The following is a 26,305-nucleotide window of genomic DNA, read 5'->3' as shown; positions in this document are numbered from 1 at the left end:
AAAGTACAGTGCTAGGATTATTGTTCCACATTTCAAGGTATTTCACAGAACATGACAATTCCACAAAAACAGACATATAGATCAATGGAACAAAACAGTAGACCCAAACAAGTACACAACAACAATCATCTGATATATGACAATGGTGAAAAAGGGAAAAAATAAAAACCAAAACATCAACAAAAAACCAAACAACTCCCAGCATCTTCAAAAATGGTGCTGGGGAGATCGGGCGTCCACAGGTAGAGGAACACATTTAGGCCCATCTATTATTAACCAGCAGCAAAGCCAACTCCAAACAGATCAAAGCCTCAACGTGAAACCTGAAACATCAAAACTGCTACAAGACAAGACAGGCAGAGCCCACAAGATGCAGGGGAACAGGCATTCATTTGCTCAGGCATTAAGGCTAACAAATGGGACCGCATGAAATGAAAAAGCTTCTTTATAGCAGAGGAAACAACCTATAGTCATGTGTACATAGCATGCCCCATCTCCACATACACATAATCTAAAATGACAACAACATCATCTTTTTAAAAACAAAACAGCAACAACTGACAACAGATACTGGAGGGGATGTGGGGAAAGGGGACCCTCATCCTCTGTTGATGGCACTGTAAACTGGTGGAGTCAATCTGTAAGTCAATGTGGAGAATTCTGACCTAGCTGCAAACCCTGGGAACCAGAACAATGATTGAATTGGGAAGAAATCCACAAAGGTGCAATTGTGGAATTTTCATCTGGAGGGCAACCAAGAGCTATCTAAGCAGACTTCAAGTCTATTCCATGGGAGAGAATTCATGTCTGATACTGTAAAACTGGGTCTGTAGGTGGTGAGGCCATGAACCCTATAAGAGAATGTGCGGCTCGTATTTCACTAAATTAGTACAGTTTCTAGCTACATTCTGAATACTTATCAGTGTATCCAAAGGTAAACGTAGCTCACTCCTCATCAAAGCAGCTGTTTTTTTTCCCAACAGGTAGAGATCATTACCGAGATCTACAATTGGTCAAAATAGGTAGGTGACCAGGGAGGCTCAACCACAACTGAAGCAAAAAAAAAAGAAATCTCAAAAGAGAATGTGGAAAGGTCGTAAGAATCCAGGGTATCTGCTGTTAGACAGTGGATCCTGTATACACAGCAAGGGGAATGCACCCATGACCTGTCAATGGTTGCTGTAACAAGATCATCAGTTGACATGGTATAACAGAGCAGAAATTCCACAAGGTCCCACACCTAGATGAAGAGCTACAGGAGGCCGATGGCTGTGCAGGGTGGGGAAGACCAGTTTCCTCTATGGATGAGCTCCCATATAGGTTGTCCAATCCCAGGTGCTAAGCCCTGGACAATCAAGCAAAGCTAAACAGACCTAGTGGGTTCTATATACACACAAATGCATCTGGGTAGCACACATTTATACATGCACAATAATAATAATTCAGGTTATGAATTTGGGGGCCAGGAGTGAAGTAGATGTCCTTCTCATGAACTGAAGTTCTCAAAACGAAACAAAAACCAAACAAATAAATATAGCAAAGGGAATGGAAAGCGTATGCTCCAACTTTTCCTAGCAAAGGAAGGAAACCCGAGTTACCTGGTTGGTAGAAATCAGGCGACAGTTCCCGGGCCACGGCTCTGGCGATGTCACACTCCTGGCGGGCAGCCTGTGCAGCCTGGTCAGCAGTGTCAGCTTTCGCTCTGGCGTGTGCAGTCCTGCAGGGGCATGGAAATGATGGTGAGTACAGAGAGCTCTGTAGTAATTCCCCCACAGACAGCAAACCTTGATCTAGGGAGAGAAATGCCAATTCTGATCATGGCCCAGCACCTGCATTAGCAGCTTTCAGTGTCACGGTGCTCTGAGACTCCAGCAACAGCCACAACACAGATGAAACCACCTGTGAATCACCACAGTCCTTCTTTCAAGGGAAAAGGAAATCAAGCCCAACATCTCTATAGCTGGACACTCTCTGGCTGTCAGAACTCATTGGGCCAACTCCTCTGCTGATCTTGTATCACACTCCCCCAACTCAAAACAACAACAACAACTATGAAGATTAGGATTTGACCTTCTGAATTATCTTAGTGTTCACTGACCAAATTCCACTGGTAGACTCAAGTAAGAATCTGACTGATTCCTATGTGTGGATACCCTTGCTGTGGTTGACTTCAGGCCATCAGCTGGATGCTATTGGATGTGTTATTGGGAAGAGACACACACTGCAGGTTCTTACTAACATCCTAAGGAGGGCTAGCGAGCTGTCTACTTACCTGATTAATTTAAAAATTCTCTGCCTTTACATTTTTCAAAAGGTTATTTGTGTATTGTGGGTGCCGCTAGGAGTGTGAAGAGGTCACAGGATAAATTTTTGGGAATTGATTCTCTTTCTAAAGTGTGGACTCTGAAGTCTGAACTCAGGTCGTGACGTTTGTCAATAAGTGCTCTTAACCTGCTGAGCCCTCTCACTGGCCTGGTTTACCTGATATATTTTATTGGGGTGTGACATGGATTTTGTATTAAACAGAAAGGACCCAGTGAGGCAGAGCTGGTGTCTTCTATCCCCTCCCTGGTCCATCCTCATACATTAAAAGTCCCACCATTTAGAGGCAGGAACAAGTGTTGGGCTTCCTGGGCTGGTATGATAGCTCAGTTGGTCATGTGCTTGTCTGCAAGCATGAAGATCTGAGTTCAATCCTCCCAAGTGCACAATACAAAGGAAAGAAAAACCAGCTACAGTGACACACACTTGAAATCCTAGTGCTAGGGATGTGGAAAAAAGCAGATCCTTGGGGCTCATTTGGCAGATAGCTCAGCCTCCCTGCGGAGCTCCAGTTCAGTGAAAGACCCTATCTCAAAGTAAGGTGTGTGTGTGTGTGTCCATTTCCCAAAAGACTTGCTCAGTGTTTAAATGACATGTGTGTCTACTCTTATGCCTTTGCAGAGATCCTGTCATATTATATCAGCACCGGGCAGGGCTATGGAAATGCACTCAATTCTCAGACAATAGGGGAGCTTGATCCAGGAAATGGTACTATACTCCAGGTAATCTTTGGGAAGACACAAGTGGCAAATGGAGATGACCAGGAAACTCTCATCACAAGGCTAAACCACTAGAATTAAAATAGAAAGGCAGGGTTTAACCTGTGGCCAGGGTACTTGCTAGCTAAAGGCCTCCTCTCAACTTTTTCCTGGACTCTTGTAGGTTCATTCCCTCCTATCTAGAACCTATGCTGGCCTAGAGATTTGTAAGCTTTGCAAAGACCAGGATCTTTTACATTCTGTTCTTTGCTGCACCTGGTACACAGTATTTACCAAGAGCCTAACTTATGTATAAATGATGATTCTTTAGGAATAGCTGGGCTGCCACTTAATGATAAGTGAACTAAAGAATATATTGCATGGAAAAAATCTATTTTCAATAAAAAATTACTGAACCACAAAACTACAGAAACACTAAAGACAGGATTGTTACCAAGGGTTCAGTAAGGAGGGGCAACAGACAGAGCAGAGGACATAGGGGAGAGAAACAACTCCATGTCACACTGTAGTGGGTGGAACATGTGTCAAAGTTTGTAGAATATAAGCAATGGATTTTACATAATCAGGGGTGGGTGCTAACATGAACAATGGATTTTAGCTCAAATAAATCAATATTACTTCAACAATGACATCAAATTTACCCAAGATGCCAGAGAAGGAAGCTGAATGTAGACCCAAGGTGGGGAGAAGATTTTTATGAGAACACTACAGTTTGGTCAACTTAAAAACTGCTTCAAAGAAGAATCAGTTAAAAGTGTGACATTACACTGACTGAAAAGGTTATATTTATGTATTTGGGGAAAACATATGTATGTATCTTTCCACCCCCCCCACATCTCTGTCCATTTCTTCTTCCTTCCCTCTCTCTCCATACAAACATATTTTCAACAACAATGGAGGGAAATGATAACTTCAAAAAACCAAAAAAAGTATTAAATAAATAGATCATTTTCCATATATCCAAACAGTTATTTCTTCATCATATGGGATATTTCTGATTGCTTTTCTATGGAGCATTATAAATTTGAAATGAAAATAAAACAGGAGTTTAAGAGAACATATTCATAAGTGCCTGGCTGTAGTGACCTTGTGAGACACCATTCTTGGCAATTTGAGGAGGTGGGTTGATGCTAATTCTATGCCCAAGAACAGTGGGCACCCTCTCTTCACATTCTTTCAGCTTCTCAACGTTTTTCCTTTCTCAGAATGAATCTCCATTTCATCTGCTATTCTTACCAGAGCCTAATTATGTCTAGGTACCATAAGTAATGAAGCTATAAGCATACAGTCATGTTGCCTTATGGTATGAGTTCCCAGCTCTTCAATAAATCTACAAAACTAAACAATGTATTCTGATACATCTGCAACACATTTCTGTCAAGCCAAATACAACAGAATTATTATGTATACTCCATATTACAATCCAGCAACTGGAGAGTAGTTAGTACAGCATACCCTTCCTGTAAACAAATTATGGAAGCTCAGAGTCAGTGAAGCCTCATTTACCACTCCTGTATGTAACTTACTTTTTATTTGCTCTTCTTTACAGGGTCAGACAGACAGACTCTTTCCATTTAACCCAACTATAGCATTAGTCAGAACTACTTACAGCGGGCCAGATGAGCAAGACCACATCCACCCCTCAGCCCAGGGGTGCTGCTTAAGAACTTCTGGTGGATCTGATCATGAGAAATGGAGAAAGTAATGGTTTCTGCATTATGTTCCCGCCAGCTTCATTTTACTGGCATAGCAAGACTTTGGGGGTTGCCCTGGCTCATGTGTGAACTCATTTAAATCTCAGGGCCAGTTCCAAACCTACAAATGGCTGGTCAGACCTGACACTGCTCTTGGGGTTGGAACTAAGATTACATAGTCTGAAGAAATTAGCTGAAGATACACAGCATGGGCTCCTGTTGCAGCTGGTTGTATGGAAACACACACACACACACACACACTCTTTGTTCAACACCCCTTTCACTTCTTAAGACCTCTTGTATATGCAAGTCTTTGGCTCCTCACAGCTTCAATCTCCACACATCATTATCACATATCTTCTCAAATGATGTAATTTTAAGTAACTGAGAAGTCGTGTCCATTAGCTTACTTTTGTAAGTATTCCATGGTTTAACTTTAGGGTGAATGGGGTAAGCTACAAGAACAATTCTCAGATGCAGACCTGGAAGCTGTCTTGGCTCCTCTCTTGGCTACAGACACACAAGTAACCAGATCACCTGGATGCTGAGAATTACCGTAGTCAAAATAATCACAAATGATTTTTTCTTACAAACTTGAGGTGTTTCCCTTTAATAATTGAAATATTTTACAAGTTCTTAAGTCACTTTACTCTGAAGAAAATCATCTAGTTTCCTCAATGTTCTTGGCTGTTTAAAAAAAAATTAATTCAAGGGATGTTCCTTACATTTAACAGTGCTATTTAACAATGCTTTTTTACAAAGAGTATATTCAACTGTACCCTAGACAGGCTCAGGGTTCATACCTCTAAGAAATGCACTTTAGACATCAATCCCACCTCAGATTTTCAAGGACAGAGCTGAAGGAAGGATATTTTAATCCAGAAGGCAGCGTGACTCTGTTAAAGGAGAAACTACACCTGACATTTACTGAGTTTGCTACTTCTATATCTTATCCATTTTTCTTCCCAACAACAAAGTGCTTTAAAATATGCTGCTTTTGGTATCCTTTAAATTTTATATACTATGCCATGGTTAGTTTATCATCTGACTCTTAAAACTTGGTGACAGAGGCCACCATCTAACACATTCAGGGGTCTGTCCTTGAGATTTTTCTATGACATCAAAACAATAAAGAAAATTATTATTCAGGTAATTTAAAAAATGGGAGCAATTGGATGATGAGAGACCAAAGTCTTGGTTCAGGCAGATGCTAGAGCCAAAAGTGCTCACCTCCCTTGGGGTGCTGACTTGACAGGTGCAGACCCCCGAGTTCTCCACTACCAATACCCCAGAAAATTCTGTTCCCCTTTGCTTGTCTTGAAATGTCTGGCAATAACAAGATATTATTATTTGGGGGGGCTATATGGCATTGTGGGCAATAAAATGTAAAAAAAAGAGACCTGTTGGCTTTTCTTTTGGACTGTGACATTATTCATTTATGAGAGACCTAGATTTGAGAAAACCAATTATCTCATGCAGACAGTTGCAGCCCTGGTAAAGAAGAAATTAGTCCATGGAACACTCTGGATAGGGTCAAAAGACAAGGGACTCTGCAAACTCAGGACAATTGGAGGCTTGATTCTTAGGCACCCGTACAGAGTAAGAAGGCCATGCTTCAGTCTTGACATGATCCTCTGGTAAGAGTGGCTCACAGACACGGTGTGCCGTCACTCAGAGGCACAACTTCCCATCTCGTATACACTTGCTAACAGACATAGCTGATGATGATCTCAACCCAAAACGGACAAGAGTCTGCCACTATTCCACCTTCAGTAAACCTGGTTCAGAAGACCGAATCGTAGGCGTCTCCACCTATGAGTTCTTGAATGTTAGCACTCTTCATAAAATGCCTTCACAACAAACAAAACAGAACAAAACCTACAATGTTAACTTCAGGGCTGAGTTCTTAAACTCTTATTTAAACAACTGATATTAACAGTGACTTGTTAATCACTTTTTCCAGTGCTGAAGCTGACAGCTTCCCTTTGTCTGAAAATGATAGCAAGCTATTTAGCTATAATATGGACATGAATGGGTGTGCTATTGCCAGTAGAAGCTTGTGTCTGATACTTCCAGAAGCCATACCTTTGTACATGTGTTAGAAATTAGGCATTGGAAGCATTTAGTCAATGATGAGGCCAAATCTCTTTAGCCTCAAGTGATGTTTGTTAGTGAGATCACATGTTATCAAAGAAATGCCTACACACTGCAGTAATTAGTATCATTCTCCTAACTTCTGATTAAGAGGAAAATGGAGCTAGGATTCATCTGAAAAATGTTTACATGCCTTTGACAAAATGCTATCCCTTATGCTATCATTGTCAATTTTATAAAGAGCCAGGGGAGACAATGCTCTTCTTGTGTAGTTACAGGAACAATTTGGTCTCTGATGATAAACTGGTTTGCTTCCTAGTATCATACAGTCATAACACAATCTGTTATTTCTCTTTTTGTTAAAGCTACCAGGAAACTCAGAGTAAAATGATCCTCAGCCCACACGCAGGTACCTTCTGTAGTTTCAGGGCTCTAACCAAACTCCCCAGACCAGAAATGCTGGTATGTTTACCCTTGTCACCATCCCTGCTTTCTGGAAACTGGCAGGATATTTAAACAAAACAGTCAATTCTGAGATCAATAAGTTGCTGTTCTTACTAAGGTTTCCCAACTTTGGCCCCACAGTGTGCTAATTCCCTGGGGACAGATGTGATGAATTGGATATCTTACAGTCTACTGTTCAGTCTTCACTTACAAGATTTTTTTTGTCTCTATCTATAATACTTTAAAGCTTAGAATATAAGTCCGCATTATTAAGTACTTTAAAGACTTTATTCCTGAATATTTTCTTTAAAACTTAATGAGTTGAAAGGCTATAATATTTTTTTCATTTACTTGTTTGCTTCTGTGAATATGTGTGTACACATGACATGCTATCATTGTGGAGGTTGAGGACATCTTATGTGGAGTTGTTTCTCTTCTCCTGCCATGTTCCTACCAGGGATGACACTCAGGTTGTAGGACTTGGCAGCAGGCATCTTTACCTGCTGAGCTGTCTTTCCAGCACCCTGGAAGAGTCCACATTTTTGATAGCCAAGTGAAAAGCAGCTCTCTACTACTTCTCTGAACTATTTCAAATCTTGATACCTTGTTTTGTAACTAGAGACTTAACTCATGGTCGTGTATGTGCTAGGCAAATGCCTTACCACTAACCTGTTTGTTTATTTATTTATTTATTTATTTATTTATTTATTTATTTATTTATTTATACAGTGTCTAGCTTATAGCCTAGGTTGGCTTCCAACAATCCTCCTGCCTTAGCTCCCCAAGTACTAGAATTATAGCTATGCTTTTACCATGCCTGGTTTACTTAAAATTTTTTTTCGTGACATTTACGTAAGATTTATCACTAGAGATCCAATACAAGAAATTAGGATGTTTTATTCTTAAAATTATTTTTGAAGAAAACTCCTTTTAGTGAGGACCACTCAAGTTCAAAGCAGTCATTAAAAGCAAACAAAACAAAACACCTCTTTAAAATGTAACTACCTGTAATCCATTGTATGTAGGAAACCATAGCAAAGCAAAAACTGATGCTCATATGCAGACTATATATATAAAGTATCCCTCAACTCAACACAAGAAAATTTAAAAACTGATAAAGGACTTAAAGAGACATTTCTCTAACAAAAATATAGAAACACTGTAAAGATGCTGAGAATAATTAAACATGGGGAAAATGCCATGCTTTTCAGCATGTATTTTATATGATTCCCATTTCCAGTGTCAGGGTTATGCTCCATTAAAAGCACTGTTTCAAGCATTATGTTGTTGTTAGATCCATATCAGAACATCCTTTTAACAGGAAGACACCCATGTATCAAGGGATGTATAAAAAGTAGTAAATAACACAAGCATATTGTTCAGCCTTTAAGACAGCAATGTGCATCTGTGCTACTGTATGGATAAACCCGAGGATCTTAAACTAAATGGGATACGTCACAGAGAGACAAGTTTTATATGAGGTACATACAGTAGACGAGTCCATAGAAAGAAACCAAGGTGAGTGCTGGAGGATGAATAGAGGGAGAGATAATGAGGAAGGGTGTATCACGGCACAGTGTCTCAATTTTTCAAGATGAAAAACCTGAGGGACTGGTTGCCTGACCAGATGACTGAACTATTACTGAACACTATACTTAATAAGGTCTACTTATGTTATAAACACTTGATAATTAAGAAGAAAATCAATGGTTGGGTAATTACAGAGAATCCAATGTGTCCAGAAAGCTGAAGAGGAAAGTTTAATGTTTTGCTCTTAGTTGAGAAGTCACTGTGCTAATCCCAGCCACAGTTAAAATTATAAAGAGGGAAACAGCTCTGATCAGAAGGAATTGTTAGCGGACAGTTTAGGAAGGATATGCCAGAGCTTTAACACGTCAATTTAGCCAGCTTTTAACAGAAAGCCTGCCATAGAGGTTGCCTTAAAAAATACTAGTGAAATGGACAAACAAGTGAGGAGAGCTGCATCAGCAATAACCCTGAGATTTGCAATTAGGTGTCCAGATGAATGACTTCACTGCAGAGAGACATTGTGCAGACCCTACTATTGGTTGATGGTGACGACAAGCTGTGTTTTAGACAAGGAGATGTTTACATGACATAGGCATTTATAGTTACAAATACATGGTTATGACGCAAATTCAAGGTCTCAGTTCTCATAGAAGTATGAACTAAGAGGAGTTCAATGGAAGGCGGATGAACCCAACAAAAAGCGAATCAAAAAGCTGAGACTGAACTCAAAGTGATCTCTGGACCTGATGGAGTAAAGCATAGGATAACTGACAGGTGGACACAGAATGAGATGGTGAATTTCCAAGAAAGCCGCTCAAGGCCCTTGGTAAGTAAGCCCTGTACATCTTTCTGGAATTAACTGGGCCAGAGGCAAATTTGTCTTTTCTCTGGGACAGCCGTATTTTTCTCAGCCTGAGTGACTGATTAATGTGCATGCTCTGGGACGAGTGTCCACAGACTCATAGGGAGGAATGGCCTGTCAATCAAGGCATGTGCTGGGGAGAGGGAGGGCCAAGCAAAGGCAGCTGGGTTTGATAAGATCCTTTGAGAGGGCAGTGTGAAAAAGGAGGCCACTGCTGGGGACAGATGGAAGGGAACTGTTGAGGAACTGGGCAGAGGGAGTAAAGGAAGCAGGAGTGGGCCACATACTAGAGACTTCTGACCCAGAAATCAAGGAGAAATTTGGACAGTAACCAGAGGAATTAGCTGGGCCAAGGGGAAAGATGATTTGATCGCATTTTACAAAATGAGAGCTATTGGGAGGTGGGCAGAGAGATGTTTAATCAATATGAGAAAATGAAGAAACCCTGAGAAGATAAGTGGAGTCATGTCATGGAAGAGGCAGAAGGATGCAGGAAAAAACTAGTGATGAGCTGATCCAACATTTTAAGTATTTTAAAAAGGGCTTTAAGGTTTAAAGAGAGTTTGTGCCATGAGCTTTGGAACTCAGACCAGTTTAGCTCATATTTGCCTCCATTTCCTTACCTGATTTTACAGGTAGGCAATATTATTTCACAGTTGCTGTGGACGTAGGATTGGGCTATCTCAACTCTCAAAAGGAACCCACTGTACTTAGAATGTAAGTGCCCATTATTACATTCTGCAGAAATTAAGGGACAGCACTGGGAATCGAGGGTGTTTAAAGAGGTGAAGATTTGCAACAGCACTCTACAAAATGCTAGCATTGCTGAGCATGTCCAGGAGAACCAACTTCAGGTCAATGGGACTTTGCATCTCAAGCAAGACTGTCTCCTCAGGGAGAAGCAGAGAAGGCAAAGGTGGTCTCGGAGCAGAGACTGGGGACAAAAACACTAGGGAACAGGGTGGAACTCACCCTGGAGCCCTGGCAGGAGAACCCATTCACAGCCAACAGCAACAGCCTCTAGGCCAGAGACAGTAAGGGCTACAGAAGAGAACTTGATGAATGTCAAAGCCATAAAAATGCCAAGAGTTCAGGGTGGCTTCAGTTGATTACAATATCGCTTCTGCCCTTTCCTATCATAGATTTTGTAGAAACTGTCTTATTCTGAGTGTGGCTTTCTTTTGAAGTCTTTATGCTGCAAATTCAAATTGTCAGAAAGTAGGCCTTTAGAAACAGGTGAACTACATCACCTTCCCTGGGGAAAGAGTGGGGATTGAGGGAGGAAGGGTTGGTGGGAGAGTGTGGGAGGAGGGGAGGGAAAGGGAGAGGGACCTGGAATTGTCATGTGAAGCAACCTTGTTTCTAATTTAAATTTTAAAATGAAACAAGAAAAAAAGGGGAAAAATGAGTATATATTCTATGAAGATCAAAGTACACAGACTCATCAAAACAATTTCTCTTTGGCACTTTATACGATCATCTGGTTATCTGTGGAAAGCGCCTGGCACTCTTCAGAACTCAGGTAGCAGCTGGGAATTAAAAATGTCAACACTGTTTGTATTTCTACACTGGTGTTCTGTTTCTCATCCTTTAGTGATGGTCCACTGAGGAGTCAAGTTAAAGAATGCAAGAAATGGGAGACTATACAGGAACATAGGCTGGCATCGGAGGTACTCAGTCAATGACAAACTGACCAAGTGATCAGTTCACAATTGACTAGTGAGCCTAGTCCCTACTTACTCCTGTTAGTGGTTCTATATGCACACTCTTCAGTGCTCAAATGAGGCTATTTGATAAACGTTTATACATTAAAATATTACTGGGTTGGGAAATGACTAATCAGGTCAAATAAAAACCTGAGGACCAGAGCTGGTATTCCTAGCACTCGTTGGTGGTCCACCTGTAACCCTAGCTTCAGGAGGGAGTTACACTGGGGGGTATAGTCTAGTTAGGCAGACTAGCAGATAAGTGAGCTCTGGGTTTAATTTAAAAGTTGAACATCAATCAGGAAATATATCTGGGGCCTGGAGAGATGGCTCAGCAGTTAAAAGCACTTGCTGTTCTTTCAGAAGTCCTAAGTTCAACTCCTAGAACCCACATCAGGTAGCTCACAATTGTCCATAATCCCAGCTCTAGACGGAGCCAAGGCCTTTGATGTTCAAGGGTACAAGTGAGCACTTGCTTGCACATGTTCTTATAGTCTCCCGCCACCCACACCACTTTAGAATAATAAAAATACCCATCACCTGGGAGGCAAAGACAGGCGGATTGCTATGAACTTGAGGCATTTTGGTCTTTACAGTGAATACCAGCCAGCCAAGGCTACATAGTGAGACCATGTCTCACCCCTACTCCAATAATAAAAAATAATGAAAACAAAACTTTTTAATAAGAAAGATATTCACATGTACCTAAGGTTTCCATATGAATACACACACACACACACACACACACACACACACACCACACACACACAGAGTCCCCTCCTTTTACTCTCTAAACCAATACAAATGATTGAGAACACCTTGAGTTCACAGCTCAGACATTCTCTTAGTGAATAAAATCCAGGGGCTAGTTTCCAAGCTTATTTGGCTTCACTGAGACAGGAACAGAAAAGGGATCTGTTCTACTGAGCATCCGGTGCTCTGAGTATGAACATGAGCTACTGGAATTAGTTACATAAAGCCTTTCTTATGCATTTTAGCTCTCAGTGTTTCCGAATTTAGGGAAGGGTTGCTTTGTGAGAAATTCCCAAGCATGTGTGGTTATTCTCTTATGAATGTTTTTTTTTCACTTTACATTTCCTGGTAGGCACTGCAGTTGTGCTACTTCTACTTCACACGTGGTCCCTGAAAAGGTATCATACAGCAGTTTAAATATGAAGTCCTTGGCAATATTTGTTTTAAAACTCTAGCCTTTTGATGCAGTAAGTGTTATAGAAAATAATAGAACAACATAGAGGTATTATTCAGATATATTAACTCTGCTTTTGAAACAATGCTCAGAACTTGTTTTACTAGACATACTCAGAAACACACTTGGAAATTGGAAGGGCATCTGAGAACCCTGTGACACAGCCCCAGCAACCAGGTAATTACTTTTCCTTCTGTTGGAATCTGAGACCCAGGGTGGCTAAAACACACATTCACTCACCCAGCTAGGGCCAGTGAGATTGCTCAGTGGGTTGCCATCAAGACTGGTGACCTGAATCTGATTCATGGAACCCACATTGTAGAAGAGATGCACCCTCCTCCAAAATAAATGAAAGTAATGAATATTCACCCAGATATCCAGTCTAGGGAATGGGTTAAACCCAGGTCTCTCAACCTCTAGAACAAAGACTAGTGAGTATGCTGTGAAACAGACTTCTATATCTGAACCTATTTTACCTTCCTGCCAAATGAAATAATACAGCTTAAAAAACACCTTACTGAAGATGATAAATGGGGCCTGGTTTTCAGCAAGTTTATTCTTCAGCAGGAACATTTTTAGGTGGCATTAAAAATACTATAGATATAGTCAACTTATAGTTGCCATCCCCAAGTCACCAAATTAGTAATTAATGTCTTTAACTTTTGAAGGAAGTACCAGAAGATAATCCAATTTTTCCATCTTAAAGGATTCTTAAAAAGTTCTCTGATTTTTCTCATGGAAATCAACAATTTTCTGCTGTTTCTACTTGCTTTCATCGTCTGTGATGTTACTTCACAAAGACAATCTTTACCCTGACAATCAACAGGTAAAGCTAAGTTTGTCCAAAGATAAAGAGAAAAGAAGGGTAGAAACAAATACATGAATAGTGGTAACCAGTTTGCTCTTCAGTCTTCCAAGTAATCATACAGTTTGTTGTAATGTGGGGGCAGAGGTAGTTTTGAAATGAAATACGTGAACATTAAAATAAAAATGCATGCTACCTCTTAAAAGATGGTAACAAAAATAAAGGCAAGATTTCATTGTTCTATGTCTTCATGGGGACTGGCTGCTACTAGGGCCTGCCAGCAGGGACAGGTGGATCCCTTGGTGAGGCCATTGAGGAATATGGAGCCTGCATTCATGGATTCTATGCCATTGTGAGAGGTAGGCTGACAAACAGAATTAAAATTCATAAGTATGAGAGTTAGCCATAGTCCCCCATAATGCTCATGTAGAATTCTAGGCATAGAACAATGCTATCCTCAGGAGCAAAGGGGCATAGATGGTATCATTTCCATTGAGGTCAGGATTCAGAACCTGTGTGTTATCCTGCAATGATGGTAAAAGTCAGATTGAGCCCTGGAGAGACAGGAGAGTTATTTAGTATCAAGGTCTAGTGCCAGCCTACTGCTTCATGTGATATTTGACAGCTTGTCTCAGGCCAGGTTTTTTCTAGAGCATCCAGTAGTCTCCGTGTTAAATTTTCTCATTGTACAAAATTATTCAGTCACAAGAGCAGGCAATATTCTATGCTTCTAAAATAACAGCAGACTTGGGTGACAAAAGAATGTGCCCCTGTCTTACCAACTTATTCTGTCTTATCTGAAGCATAAACACAGACACAGAAAGACAGACAGACAGACAGACACACACATACACCTTGTACTTAAAGTAAACCCATGACAGCTTTTTAAAGATTCTGGCAGAAACCTGTAAAATCTATTTATAATTTTGAACCCAAAACACTGCAATGTTTATGATGGAAGAAGGGACTTCATGTATCTTTTATTGTAGTATGAAAAATCCTCTGGGGTTGACCAGTTATCCTGAAAAGAAATGGGACATCAAGGAAACAGGAGTAACAGTCACATACCAATGAAGTCCAGAAGAGGCCTGACTGGAGGGGAATCCATGCCTCGAGTGGGAGGTCAGAATCCCACAGCTCAGGTGGACAGTGCTTTTTCCAAGGAGGAGCAGGAATTCTGGGAATAGCAGGTGTTGCATGGAACAGGGAGAGTGAAGAAATATCTTTGTATGAGACAAGGGGCAGGAGACAGTGTGTAGAAACAGGAGGCTGTGAGCTTCTCACTGCACAAACCCTACACTCTTAAAAGCTCTTACTGCCACCAGGAGTGCCTGATGTTACTGTCTTTCTGCTGACATGCCTCTGGGCTATAGGTACTTTTGAAATGGTGCTTCCTAAAATAACCATTCTGGCCAGCCCCACCTCAAGCTTTTTACCTACTCATGTTATCAGCAGCTACTAGTATTTTCAACCTCAAACAAAATCTTGACACAAAGAATAATCTGCAGACACCTACCAGTGCTTTCATAGTATTTGCTACTTGAGGACACATGTGAGCTGGGTCCTCTGTAAGACCAACAAGTGATCTTAACAAGCCATCTCTCTAGTCCCTGGGATTCAAATTTTGAAGCAAAATCTTTTCTACTCTAAATGTAAAGGAAAGACTGGGATGATTTATTTAAAAAAATCTGTGTTGTAAGAGTCAAGAGACCAAATGTCCCATTTAAAACATGAGCTTGGGACCTGAACAGAGAAATTTTTAAAAGAAAAAAAAAAAGGCTGAGAAGTATCTAAAAAAGTTCATTTCCCCTAGCAATTAGAGATTTCTATGAGATTTCTTCTCACCTCAGTAAAAGTGATAAAGATCAAAGAAACAACTGACAACAAATGCCCAGGCATGTGGGGAAAAGAGAACTCTCATTCACTGATGATGGGATTGCTATCCGGTGTAGGCCCTGTGGAACTCAAAGAGCTAAAAATAAATGCACCATATGACCCAGTTAGACCATGCCTACTCCACGGATACTTGCTCAACCATGTTCATTCCTGCTCTACTCACAATAGCTAGGAAATGTAAACAACCTAAATGTCATTCAACCTATGGATGGAGAGTGAAAACTCAAATACATTATGGAATATTATTCAGCTGTAAAGAAAATGAGATCATGAACTTTGAAGATAAATGGATGGAACTAGAAAAGATCATACTGAGTAAGGCAATCGAGACTCAGAAAGCCCAACATCACATCTTCTCTCTCATTAGACTCCTAGCTCCAAATCTTCTGGTGTGAGTACATTCCTAGAGAAAGTAAAAAAGGGACCAATGCCAGGGCAGGGGAATAGGAGAGTAATATATAAAGGAATAGCAGGGAACAAATGGTCTAATCAGAGAAATGGGGAAAAAGGGTGGGGGATAAGTACAGAAAATGGATAATATAACAATAAGTACCCGAAAAAGGCACAGGGCACACCATTTACTTAAAAACTACAATACAAGTTAAGTCTGAACATACACACACACACACACACACACACACACACACACACACACACACACGGTTTAATGAAATGTTCTTATCTGGGCTGACAATGTTCCCTCCAAGAGTGAAAGACCACCTAAGAAACCCCCCAAAATCAGGCACAAGAAGCCCTCTTTTGAGCTGTTGATCTGGGTTGCCCAAGAAGACAGCATGCATTTCAAACACATGGCCCAGAGGCTGCCGAGTTATAACTGATCTGGAAGCCTATTCCCTAAGAATTAGCTTCCAGGGTACCAGAAAGTGCATGCAAACTTCAAAAGGAGTGAAGAAACCAACAGCTCTACTCAACTATGATGGCCAGGAATCACAAAAATAACCAGCATGACATGATAACCCTAAGGGTGCAGTAGTGGCCTGCAATACCTTGGCATTAACCAACACTTCTCTAATTGGACTTATGAACTTTTCAACTGGATGGAAACATGCCCGGTACTGGAAACATAGCCAGCTATCTAGAGGTAGTGATGGCATGGATTTTAGAGGAAAATCTATAACCTTCCCTTTACTGAACCAGAATAATCCCTAACTACATTCTAAATATTTGTTCTTACACTCACATGTTTAGTGTAGTCCTTACCCCTAAACAAGAAAACTTCTTATGGAGTAAATGGAGACCATTATAAAAACTACAACCAATCCAAATGCACAGTTGTGGAGTCCAGTCATAACTGATGTACCTATAATACAATTCTTGCAGCTAAGTCTTAAGGATCATTGCAGAAGAGGGGGGCAGAAAGATCTTAAGAGCTAGAGAATCAGGAAGTGTTGCTCTGTGACTGTGTCTCTTAATAGTGTCAGAAACTAAACCTATTCCAACATGACTGCTTAACCATGAGCTGAACAAAGGTAATAACAGACATTCCAAAGTGGACAGGTAAAGGTTTCAACCCTATACTAAGAACTACAGGCAACCACAGAATGCTGAGAGCAAGAAAAACAGTCTTGCTGGGTGTTGGTGGTGCATGCATTTAATTCCAGTACTCCAGAGGCAGGCGGATATCTGCGAGTTTGAGGCCAGCCTGGTTTACAGAGCGAGTTCCAGGACAGCCTCCAAAACAATACAGAGAAACCCTGTCTCGAAAAACCAAAAAGAAAAGAAAAAAAAAGAAAGAAAGAAATAGAAGCATTCTTCTACAGGAAGAACATACCAATTGGTTATCCTATACAAAATGGTCAGCCCTGAAAACGTATCTACAAGTAATATTTACATGGTCAAGAATATGTATGTATTATGTGTATATGTATGTAACAATAATTAATGAAATAAGAGGCCATGAATTTGAAAAAGAACAAGGAAGGATATATGGGAGAGCTTGTAGGGAGAAAGGGAAGGAAGAACGATATAATTATAATTTAAGTATATTAACTGAAACTACCAATTAAATGCTGTAAGATGATAAATTCCTTGTTATCATTAGACAATCAACAACTGTAAGCCACTGCTATGGGTATTTGAAGGTTGTCTGCCTCCTATTTGGGATAACACTTAACTGTACGTATTCTTCTCAAATAAACTTTTGTTTTTATTGAGTGCCAACAAAATAGGACAGAATTGGAATCTACCAACCAAACAGAAACATTTTAGGGATAAAGGGATAACCAACATATTAGATTCTGAGATGACTACTTGTACTTTTCTGGCAACTTGTTAGGTCAGGGCTGCTTCAACTTTTGAATTATGATTTCATTAGCTGCAGCAGCAGGTCCTTTTGTCAAGTAAGTCTTCATTACAGGGCCACTACGTAATTCAATTCATGGGTTAAACATGTCTCCTATGCCTGGAAACCGAATTGCAATGGTAACGCCCCTGACTTCTGATGTGAAATCATTAAACTGGAATTCAGTCATGAGATCTTATTTTTAACATAATAGGGTCTCTTTTTGCTCACCTTTGGAAACATCCTTGTAACTGAAGGTCTTATGTGCTCTGGGAATTCATGCTGACAAGAAATGGAAGTCACAAGCAGGATCGCATCCTGTTGCTGTCGAGCCCTACAATCTAACTCGAAAGCCTGTTTTCCCATCTCTTTGCCATCTCCTGGCAAAGGGCCACTTTCCCTGCCACTTGCCACTTGTTCTGAGCTATTTTAACTCTGGACAAGTTGTGGTAGTAGGCTATATTTAAATTGGCCTGCGCTATGAAGAAACAGCTAATGCACGTGGCAACCTTCTCCCGTTTTGACATAATCCAACTGTGCTTTGGCTACAAATCAAATTGTGAGACTCTGCATTTTATACCTCCCTGTCACACAAACCACCTCCACTCCCAGTTCTGGCTCCCCAGGCATCTGCCCCTCAAGCTAGGGCTGTGGGAGTCTCCTGGAAAGACGAGCTATGACCGGTACCCACAGAGCAGTCACCAACTGCTTCCAAGGGTAAACAGAGAAACACGGGCAATAATGAAAGGGAAAGCAAAGCCTGGCTGGCTCCAGGCTGAGTGACTGGAGCATCAGCAGAATCATTTCCCAAGGACCCAAGTTCTAAGACGGATTTCATGAAGTTAATGTACCCATCGGGAGTACCTCCAAGGACAGTGCACATGTATGCAAGGCCAGCTTTCTCAAGTACTCGCGCCTTGAGAAGGGGCTGGAATTAATAAGGAGTAGTTTCTAGTCTGGTCCTCTGCCTCGTCAGTCCTTTTACACTCAGTCAGACTAGAGGTCAGAACAGCCTTCGTGCTAGACAGGAGCAGGGAGGTCTCACCTGGAGTCACGCTGTTGCCTTCCAGAGGAAAACCACTTTGGGAATGTCCTCAAATAATGAGCAGTTAAAGAAAATGTAAAATAGAGCACCTTTGTTTATGTAGTTTCTGTAGTTCACCTTAGCCTAAATTCAGACTTACGACTCCATCCCTGAGAAATCAGAAGACAAGGTAATTTTTCGGAAGAATTTCACAGACCTGGGTTTTTGTCAGGCCTGAACTACATGATGCTGACACGGATATATCAGTTTGCTTGGCAGTGGATGAAAATCCAGGTGAGGTGACTATCAGAGCCCCTGACAGGTCTAGAAGCACTTATGCTGAGACCAGGGTTTCTGTCTATTTACTTGAACTGCTTGGGCTATGAGAGCTTTCCTGCTGTAAATCAAGTTTCTACCTGGTTGGCTTTGCTGAGTAAACTTTACAATAAAGTTGGGATATAGCTTACTGGCAGAGCTCTCGTCTGGCATGGATAATACCTGGGTGTAATCTTCAGTACCGCCCCCCCCACCAATATATATGTAAAAATAAAAACCAACCACTTTACTACCCAAACAGGTAGTGAACAATAGCTTGGGCTCTGTCTCCTGGCAGAAGCAGGAAAGGCACTTTAGAAATGGTAAAACAGTATTCACCCACATAGAGTCATCAGTGAACTTGAAACCACTTTTTCCTGTCCTTAACAAAGGAAGAGCCATTAGCAGACTATTTGGTTCTCGTAGTCAGGGACACAGACTCTCAGACTTATCTCTGCAGTGGCAAAACAGAGGAGCCTGTTTTTACTGGAAGGCACGTAAGTGGCACCAAATAGAATCATGATTAGAATATCAGCAAAACACAACTCAAAATAAACCTCATACACCCCTCAGTGCTCTGAGCTTTTAGACAGCTAATTCCAAAATCTTAATAGATAAGATGCCATGTTTCCTTACTGAGTGAATTTCTAGTAAGAAAACAGCCGGGTGTTCTTTGTCTCTTCTTTCTCTAAGGTACTATTGTCAGCTCCCCTTATGCTGGTGATAAAACCCAGGCAACCGCTTGCCAGGCAACCACTTACTTCTGAGCCGCATACCCACACGCCCAGCCCCAGACTCATTATCAAAGGCACTGTGACGATGAAACACACGTGGGCCTCTCCCACGTAACCATGAGTAGCATTTATTATCTAGATCAAGTCACACACTTAAAGTCTTGACCCAGAACTTACCATGGAGGTGCTGCTAAGGGGACGTAACCTAGGCTATGTTACAACAGATGATGGGAGCATAATAGCCCTAAAGAAACCTCAAAGACTTCAAAGTAATTCTGTCAACAGGCCCTCAGTCTTCAAAAAGCAAGATGCAAGAAGACCCCTCATTCTTTTCTAAGAAAAGGTCTCAGGGACTCTTGTCCCTGGGATGATTACCATTAGGACATAATTATATATATGCGTGTATATCTCTCAATTGATTCTATTAATTTCTATTAGTTCAATTAGCCTCATGTCCATCCTCGTGTCAACTAATGTACACACACATGTTGGTCATGATGACGTTGGTTAACTTAAGACACGTATCTTCCATGCAGACTCTCTTGCAATCTGCCTGCTCTATCGTTGATGGGTGGTAGGAGCGGGTTGGAAGAAACCATTTTTACTTGCACACCCACACCTACTATCTCAGTCTGGCTGTACATTTTTCCTGCATCAGTCTTTCTTTCCACTCTACCTGGGTTTCTGCATCATCTGAATTGTTGAACATTCTCTTCTAGGTGTGACTTTTAAATTTTTTTCTTAAACGAGCATAGCCATTATTATTATTGTAGGAGCTGATCTTTTCGCACAATGACTTTCCAGGGATAAGCAATTTTTAGTTTAAGTGAGTGACTATTGCCTATACTTGACACTTCACAGGGCTTTATGTCGGGATAAGGAGCTCAATGGTGGAAGCAACCCCCTTTGGATTCACAAGGTGCTCTCAAGCTTGGATTCTGTTCTCCTACTGGGATTCAGCAGGTTATACTTGCCAAACAGTCTGTAGCAGATATTCCATACTCCATATGAAGCCTTGAGCCTGCCAGGCCACCCTGAGGTCACACTTGCATTCCATCCTGGTCCCTGAAGTGCTCAGGCCATCTGGAGGCTCTACCTGGTCCCTCTCAGCTACTGGCTTGGGCATAGCCTCAGGGGTCTCTGTACTTGTTAAACATGACACTGCAAACCTAGCTCCTTTAAGCTACCATAGATTGTTACAACCAAAGCATAAAGGTAATCCTGGGGCTAGATTTGTACAGTGGGAATTCCACAGCCTCTGGGGTTTGCTCTGTAGATGCAGGCACATTATTTAGGATGCAGAGACTTCGAAAACAGGCTAAACTAAAAATACCACTTATATTGGAGCATACCCAGAGCTGAGCTTCTTACAGTTTGCCTGATTCATTCCTATAGTTCTGTCTAATGTGAGTTTAGTTCTCCCCACTTTCAAGCTTGTAACTAAGGCTAGTTACTTTGTTTCACTGGGTCTCAGATTCTTCATCTGGCAATGTAAATAGTAGCAGAATCTGCCTTGCATATTTTTACAAGGATGTTACATGTAAAACCCCAGCAGACCTCACAGACAAAGGTGGGTAGAGAATAAGCCCCAATATCTCATACAGAGGATGTATCCCTTGATCAACCAATGTAAAAATAAAGTTTCTAGATAAGTAACAAGTTACTTATTGCATAGTTCAAGAATGTACTTTAAAACAAAATAGGGTGGATAGATTCACTAGTACTTACCTAGCCACAGTTAATCAGTGCTGGAGTCAGAAAACTGAACAAGCAAAGGCTTAGGTAATATATTGGGACAATGGTGACCCCTTTACCTTTACAAAGGATAACAGTAAATCTAGGGACATGGGGAAGTAGGGCAGCAGGGAAGTGATGAAGTTGGGGTACTGAATAGGGAATCTGGATGTGGGTCCTGCCTTGCTCTTTGTGAGCTGGGCAACACTGGGCAGGTTACTTATATCTTAGAGGTGTGGAATTGGTATTATCAGTCTATTGTCTGTAGGGGTATATCAAGCTTGTGTGCAAGAAGCAGACAGGCATGTGCTCATGTCTGTGCATGCATATAGCATTATCAGTTAGAAGGCAAGTAACCCAGAAGAGCATCTTCTCCTCAGGATACACCAGTATTAGAGGAGCACCCCTAGCTAGAAGATCTCCCTTGTCTATAGTCACGGGAGTCCGTGTTTCCTTGAGCAACAAAGACTTGGATGATGGCTCTCTCTGTGCCTAGATGAACCGAGTTCTGTGGTTTAATGCAGGTGCAGTTTCTTTGGAAATTCCCTAAGTTTTATTTGACTTTAGCTTAAGGTATGAGAATACACCAAAAGGAAAGAACAGTCAATAAAGCAGATTTCACCAAAGACTTCCAGGCAGCCCTGGTCAGAGTCCATGAGAAGCTCTTCTTAGGGGCTGTCAGATGTTTAGATCAGGGCTCTTCCTGTCACACCTTCTGCTTACTATGGGAGACTTTTCACCTATCTGTGATGTGTTGTTCTGACTTGAAAAATGTGTCTAGAATCAGAACAATTCTTGTTTGCTTCTTGTGAGCTTAACATGGCATCTGCCCTCGATGTAAAGCAGACACCAGTGTGGCTCACAAATAACCCTCTATCTCCTGCACGTTCACCCTGCTTCCTCCTGGCAACAGCTGATACACCCAGAAGCTCAAATAAGGCTGAAAACGACTACATGGCAGTTGGAAGGAGTGTTGGGTCTGGGGGTCACACAAGTATTGAGGATGAGGCCACCAAAGTCAGATGAGCAGAGGCAACTTTATTCTTTCACCACGGGGTACCAGAACTTCTAACTAGTTAGGGCCCTGGGCAGGTCGGGTTCTGACACCATGATCCAGAACAGGGGGAGTAGTCCCCTTTTAAAGCAAAAGCCCCAAGTGAGGGGGGGGACGGGGTGATATAAGAAAGATGTTTTACAACTTGAGGTTAAGTCCTGGGTAAGGGTACATTCCAGGAATTTACAACTTGTGATAACATTTTACAACTAGTAGTACAATTTGTGATAACAAGGTGTTTGTACAAGCTTTACAGGGGCTTTGTAAAAGCTCATTTACACACATCCGTGGTTATCTTAACACAACTCTTGACATAGCTGCGGTCTTGTTTTACTTTTCAACCATCAGTTCTCATACCCGAAGAGAATACGGGACAAAGGTCATGCAACACAAGTGGGATAGGTGCCTGATGTTTCTGAATTATTGTGGACGCCATAGGAGGAAGCAGGATGTCAAAAGTTCAAGGTTGTCTTTGGCTTTTCAGGGAGTTAAAGCCCATCTCCGGCTACTCCAGCCCATTTCCAGCATGCACACACATACATACACACCCACACATGCTTAGGCACACCAAAAACAAACCATCAGAACACTGGAAAATTACTGAAAATCCCTTCATTTTTAGGGAAATTAAAATTATAAACATGAACTAGACATCCCCTTTAAATGATTATCTTCATATTAAGTTATTTTACTTTGGTAAACAATGAAAAGAGGCATTTTAGGTGGGGAAAGGTTAACTATACATTCTAATTGAAACTTTCCTATTATCTGAATAAACACCCATCAACGGCCCACACACAACCAAATACTGTGGTAAATAAAAATGAAGTTATATAAATTTTATAACTATAGAGAAAAATGCCATACCAGAGGTTTATATATATGAACATTATCTTAGAAAAAAATCACAGCTCATCATTGAGACAAGTATGTCTTTGATAGTAGCCAGTCTTTATCTTGTAACCTTCTGATTAAACTAGTATTATTAATTAATGAACATAGTCTAAAAAATCTGGAGACCAAGTAAGAGCTCAGAAATTTAGTTCCAATTCGTTGTGTAGTCAGAAGCTAAGGCTAGGACAGCTATGTTTACAGTCTCCCTTGTGTACATCACGGTCTGCATGACACACGTATGGTCTGTACTGGTATACAGGCATTGAAGCTTCAGCCTGCTTAGCTCCAGCATCCATAGACAGAATGGTGGGAGCAACAGAGCCACATGGATACAAAGTACAAAGATAGCCAGTGGGCTGGGCAAAGGTACCACTTCCCCAGTCACGGGTAGTAAAGCTTGGGGGGTGGTTCTCTCTCTCATGTTCTGCGAGCTCATACACTAAGAACAGTCAGTTAAGTTACATTGACTACCAAGAATCGGGCTACACTTCAGCACACAAGTGCTTCCCAGATATTTGTTTTTATATTTCAACTCTATTACCTTTCTTGTTAGTGATAATCCATATGCAGATTAGAGGAAGGGAAGGCTCGGTCCAGGGGAAAAATGGACCACAGGAAACTGGGGGGAGGGGGAGGAGAGATGCATATTTCATGTGTGTGGAACATGCTCCGGTAGGTAGTGGTGCACAGAAGAAGCAGGACTGAACTCACATGCTTCATACAAAGCCCATCCCTCTTCTCACCACATTATCCTATCAGCTAGGGAGAATTAGAATGTTGGGGGGGGGCAAATCCCATTTGCTTACAGCTGCTTATGTATTTTAGTCATAAACATCTTAAGCTTTTGTACTTAGGTCTTACAATTCCAAAAATGAGCTTTCATGATGCTGATCACTCAGACAAAAGAGGGTTTGAATCAATTCTAAGAGTCATAGATGGTGATTGACTAGCATTTTAAAACTCTGCTTGCCGGACCCTCCCTGGATGAGAATGTCCCCAGTGGCTACTTGGGCATGTAAGGCTTGCCTTAATATAGTAGGAACAAAACCCCACTGATCCCCTAGTTGGTTATGAGGGCTGAAAATACTAAGTGGGCAGATGTGTTGCCTGAATATTCCAGTCAAGGAGACCCACCCTTAGCATCCAGCACACTGAAGTGAAGCCCATACTTCTCTGGAATTGTCTACTGACAACTTTCTACGAGAAGCTGGCTAAGAATGTTCTGGTTTGTAACTGAACACAAGGAAGGAATTGAGCACCAAGCCCTGGATCAGCGCATCGGGTTCAGATTTGTTCACATCTGCCCTATGTGGTGGTAGGAGCTATCCCAACCCTGCCTCAGCTCATTCCACACTTATCCCCTCACATCCATACTTCTGTGCTCTTAGGTCAGGGGATAAATCTTGGATTTCCCCCTCCCACGCCCTGCCCTTTTCATATGACCACTGGTCCCTCCCACTCCCAGCCTCCTCCCTCCAGCCACTGCTAACATTGTAACTGCCAGGACTATAAGGAGAGGCGAACCAAAATGATCAACTGACTTCAGAACTAGGCTTGTGAGGCCATTCAATTGAACCCAGGTTAGAGGGCTTGTCTAGTGCCCTCTAGAAGCCACCTTTAAAGGCCCATGATGTGACCGGTGCTACTTAAGATCCAACTCATAATCACTTACTCCTTTACTATAATGAGGGCTCTTACAAGTATCTTAATGTTACTGGTGAAGACACCAAGGCAGAGAGGTTTAAATCACTTGCCCAAGGTGGGGTCAAGATATTTATTTCAAAGTATACATCCTTCCATGTCCCACTACCTTAAATCACAGAGTGTGCATCAGATCTCTCTTTCTTTGTCTATCAGCCCAGAATCTTCCATCACGTTTCCCCAAACTATGATTAGGGAAGACTGTGAGCATTTGATTCTAAAACAGAATACCCAGGAGCCATCTGTCCAACCACAGAGTATGTTTTATACTCTCTAGAATGTTTAACTATTTCTTTGTACCCTGGGGACAGAAACCTTCAAGAACATCTGAGTGCCAGTAGTCTACTGTGGGAAAGCATTTCAAATGAAGAAATTTGCAATGTATATATTTGCTGTAAACATTTTCCAGAAGGCATTTTAATGAATAGCAACTCCATTTTTAAAAGGTATATGCAATGGTACTGTTTGTGCTAGAGGAATATCCGGGAACTTGTGGGTACGCTGAAAGTAAACATGTTAAGTCAACATGGTACTTATCAATTTGTAGTATGTGACAGGCAAGATCAATGGATCAGGAGTAGACATGGTAAGATGGATAAATCCTAAAACACATTGTAAAGAACACATGTGTATGTGTACATGGGCAAGCACACAAAAAGTTATTGAAATATTTTAAATATTACAATCAAAGTGAGCTGGATAGCATGGTGTTGTGCATTCATATAAATTAAACTATACAGAAACTACCTCTACTGTTTTCAGACTATGCATACGGAGGAACCATAATATATATTATTACTTGGAGTAATTAGAGAGAGGAAAGAAATGGGATTTAAATTGATGGCTGCCTACAAAGGTTAGGAACTGAGGGTTAAGAAGCTCTACCTTTCCACAGGGATGGTTAAGAGAATGTGGAAGGAAGTCAGAAAGGAACAAAATATATGTACATGGATAACTGAAGATGGACAGAAGCTACAACGCTGGCCCAGGCTTCGGACCACACATTCATTTTTTATTGTCAGCTATATCTATATTTAGCAGTGGCCGAATAGAAACCTTACTTCTATAAACTTCTTTAACAGCATCCCCATGAACATATAGCTTCTCTTATCCCTCCCAAGGCCTGGCTAGAAGCTCAGTTTATAGCTCCCATATTGCCATGAAAACGATTCTGGTTGGATTTTAGTGTACACAAACTGCTCTTTCTTTTCATTAATACAGATGTGCAGTTCAGATATGGGGGGGATGAAGAGTAGTGGACTAATCCT

General features: G+C 41.3%; 1 protein-coding gene across 4 annotated transcripts in view; it reads right to left on the bottom strand.

Moving 5' to 3' along the window:
* Positions 1–26,305, bottom strand: part of Jph1 (junctophilin 1) — an 86,728-nt gene that overhangs the window by 22,790 nt on the left and 37,633 nt on the right. For all 4 annotated transcript variants that reach the window (XM_021225263.2, XM_013110897.3, XM_005066771.4 and 1 more), the window contains exon 3: positions 1,599–1,717. In XM_021225263.2, coding sequence (XP_021080922.1) covers positions 1,599–1,717 — 119 coding nt within the window. The remainder of the gene's footprint in view (positions 1–1,598; positions 1,718–26,305) is intronic.

This window comes from Mesocricetus auratus, unplaced genomic scaffold (assembly GCF_017639785.1).
Source record: "Mesocricetus auratus isolate SY011 unplaced genomic scaffold, BCM_Maur_2.0 Super-Scaffold_6730, whole genome shotgun sequence".
In the NCBI taxonomy this organism is placed as follows: domain Eukaryota; kingdom Metazoa; phylum Chordata; class Mammalia; order Rodentia; family Cricetidae; genus Mesocricetus; species Mesocricetus auratus.
The sequence above is the reverse complement of the archived record's forward strand: the minus strand, read 5'-3'. Positions and strand labels throughout refer to the sequence as shown.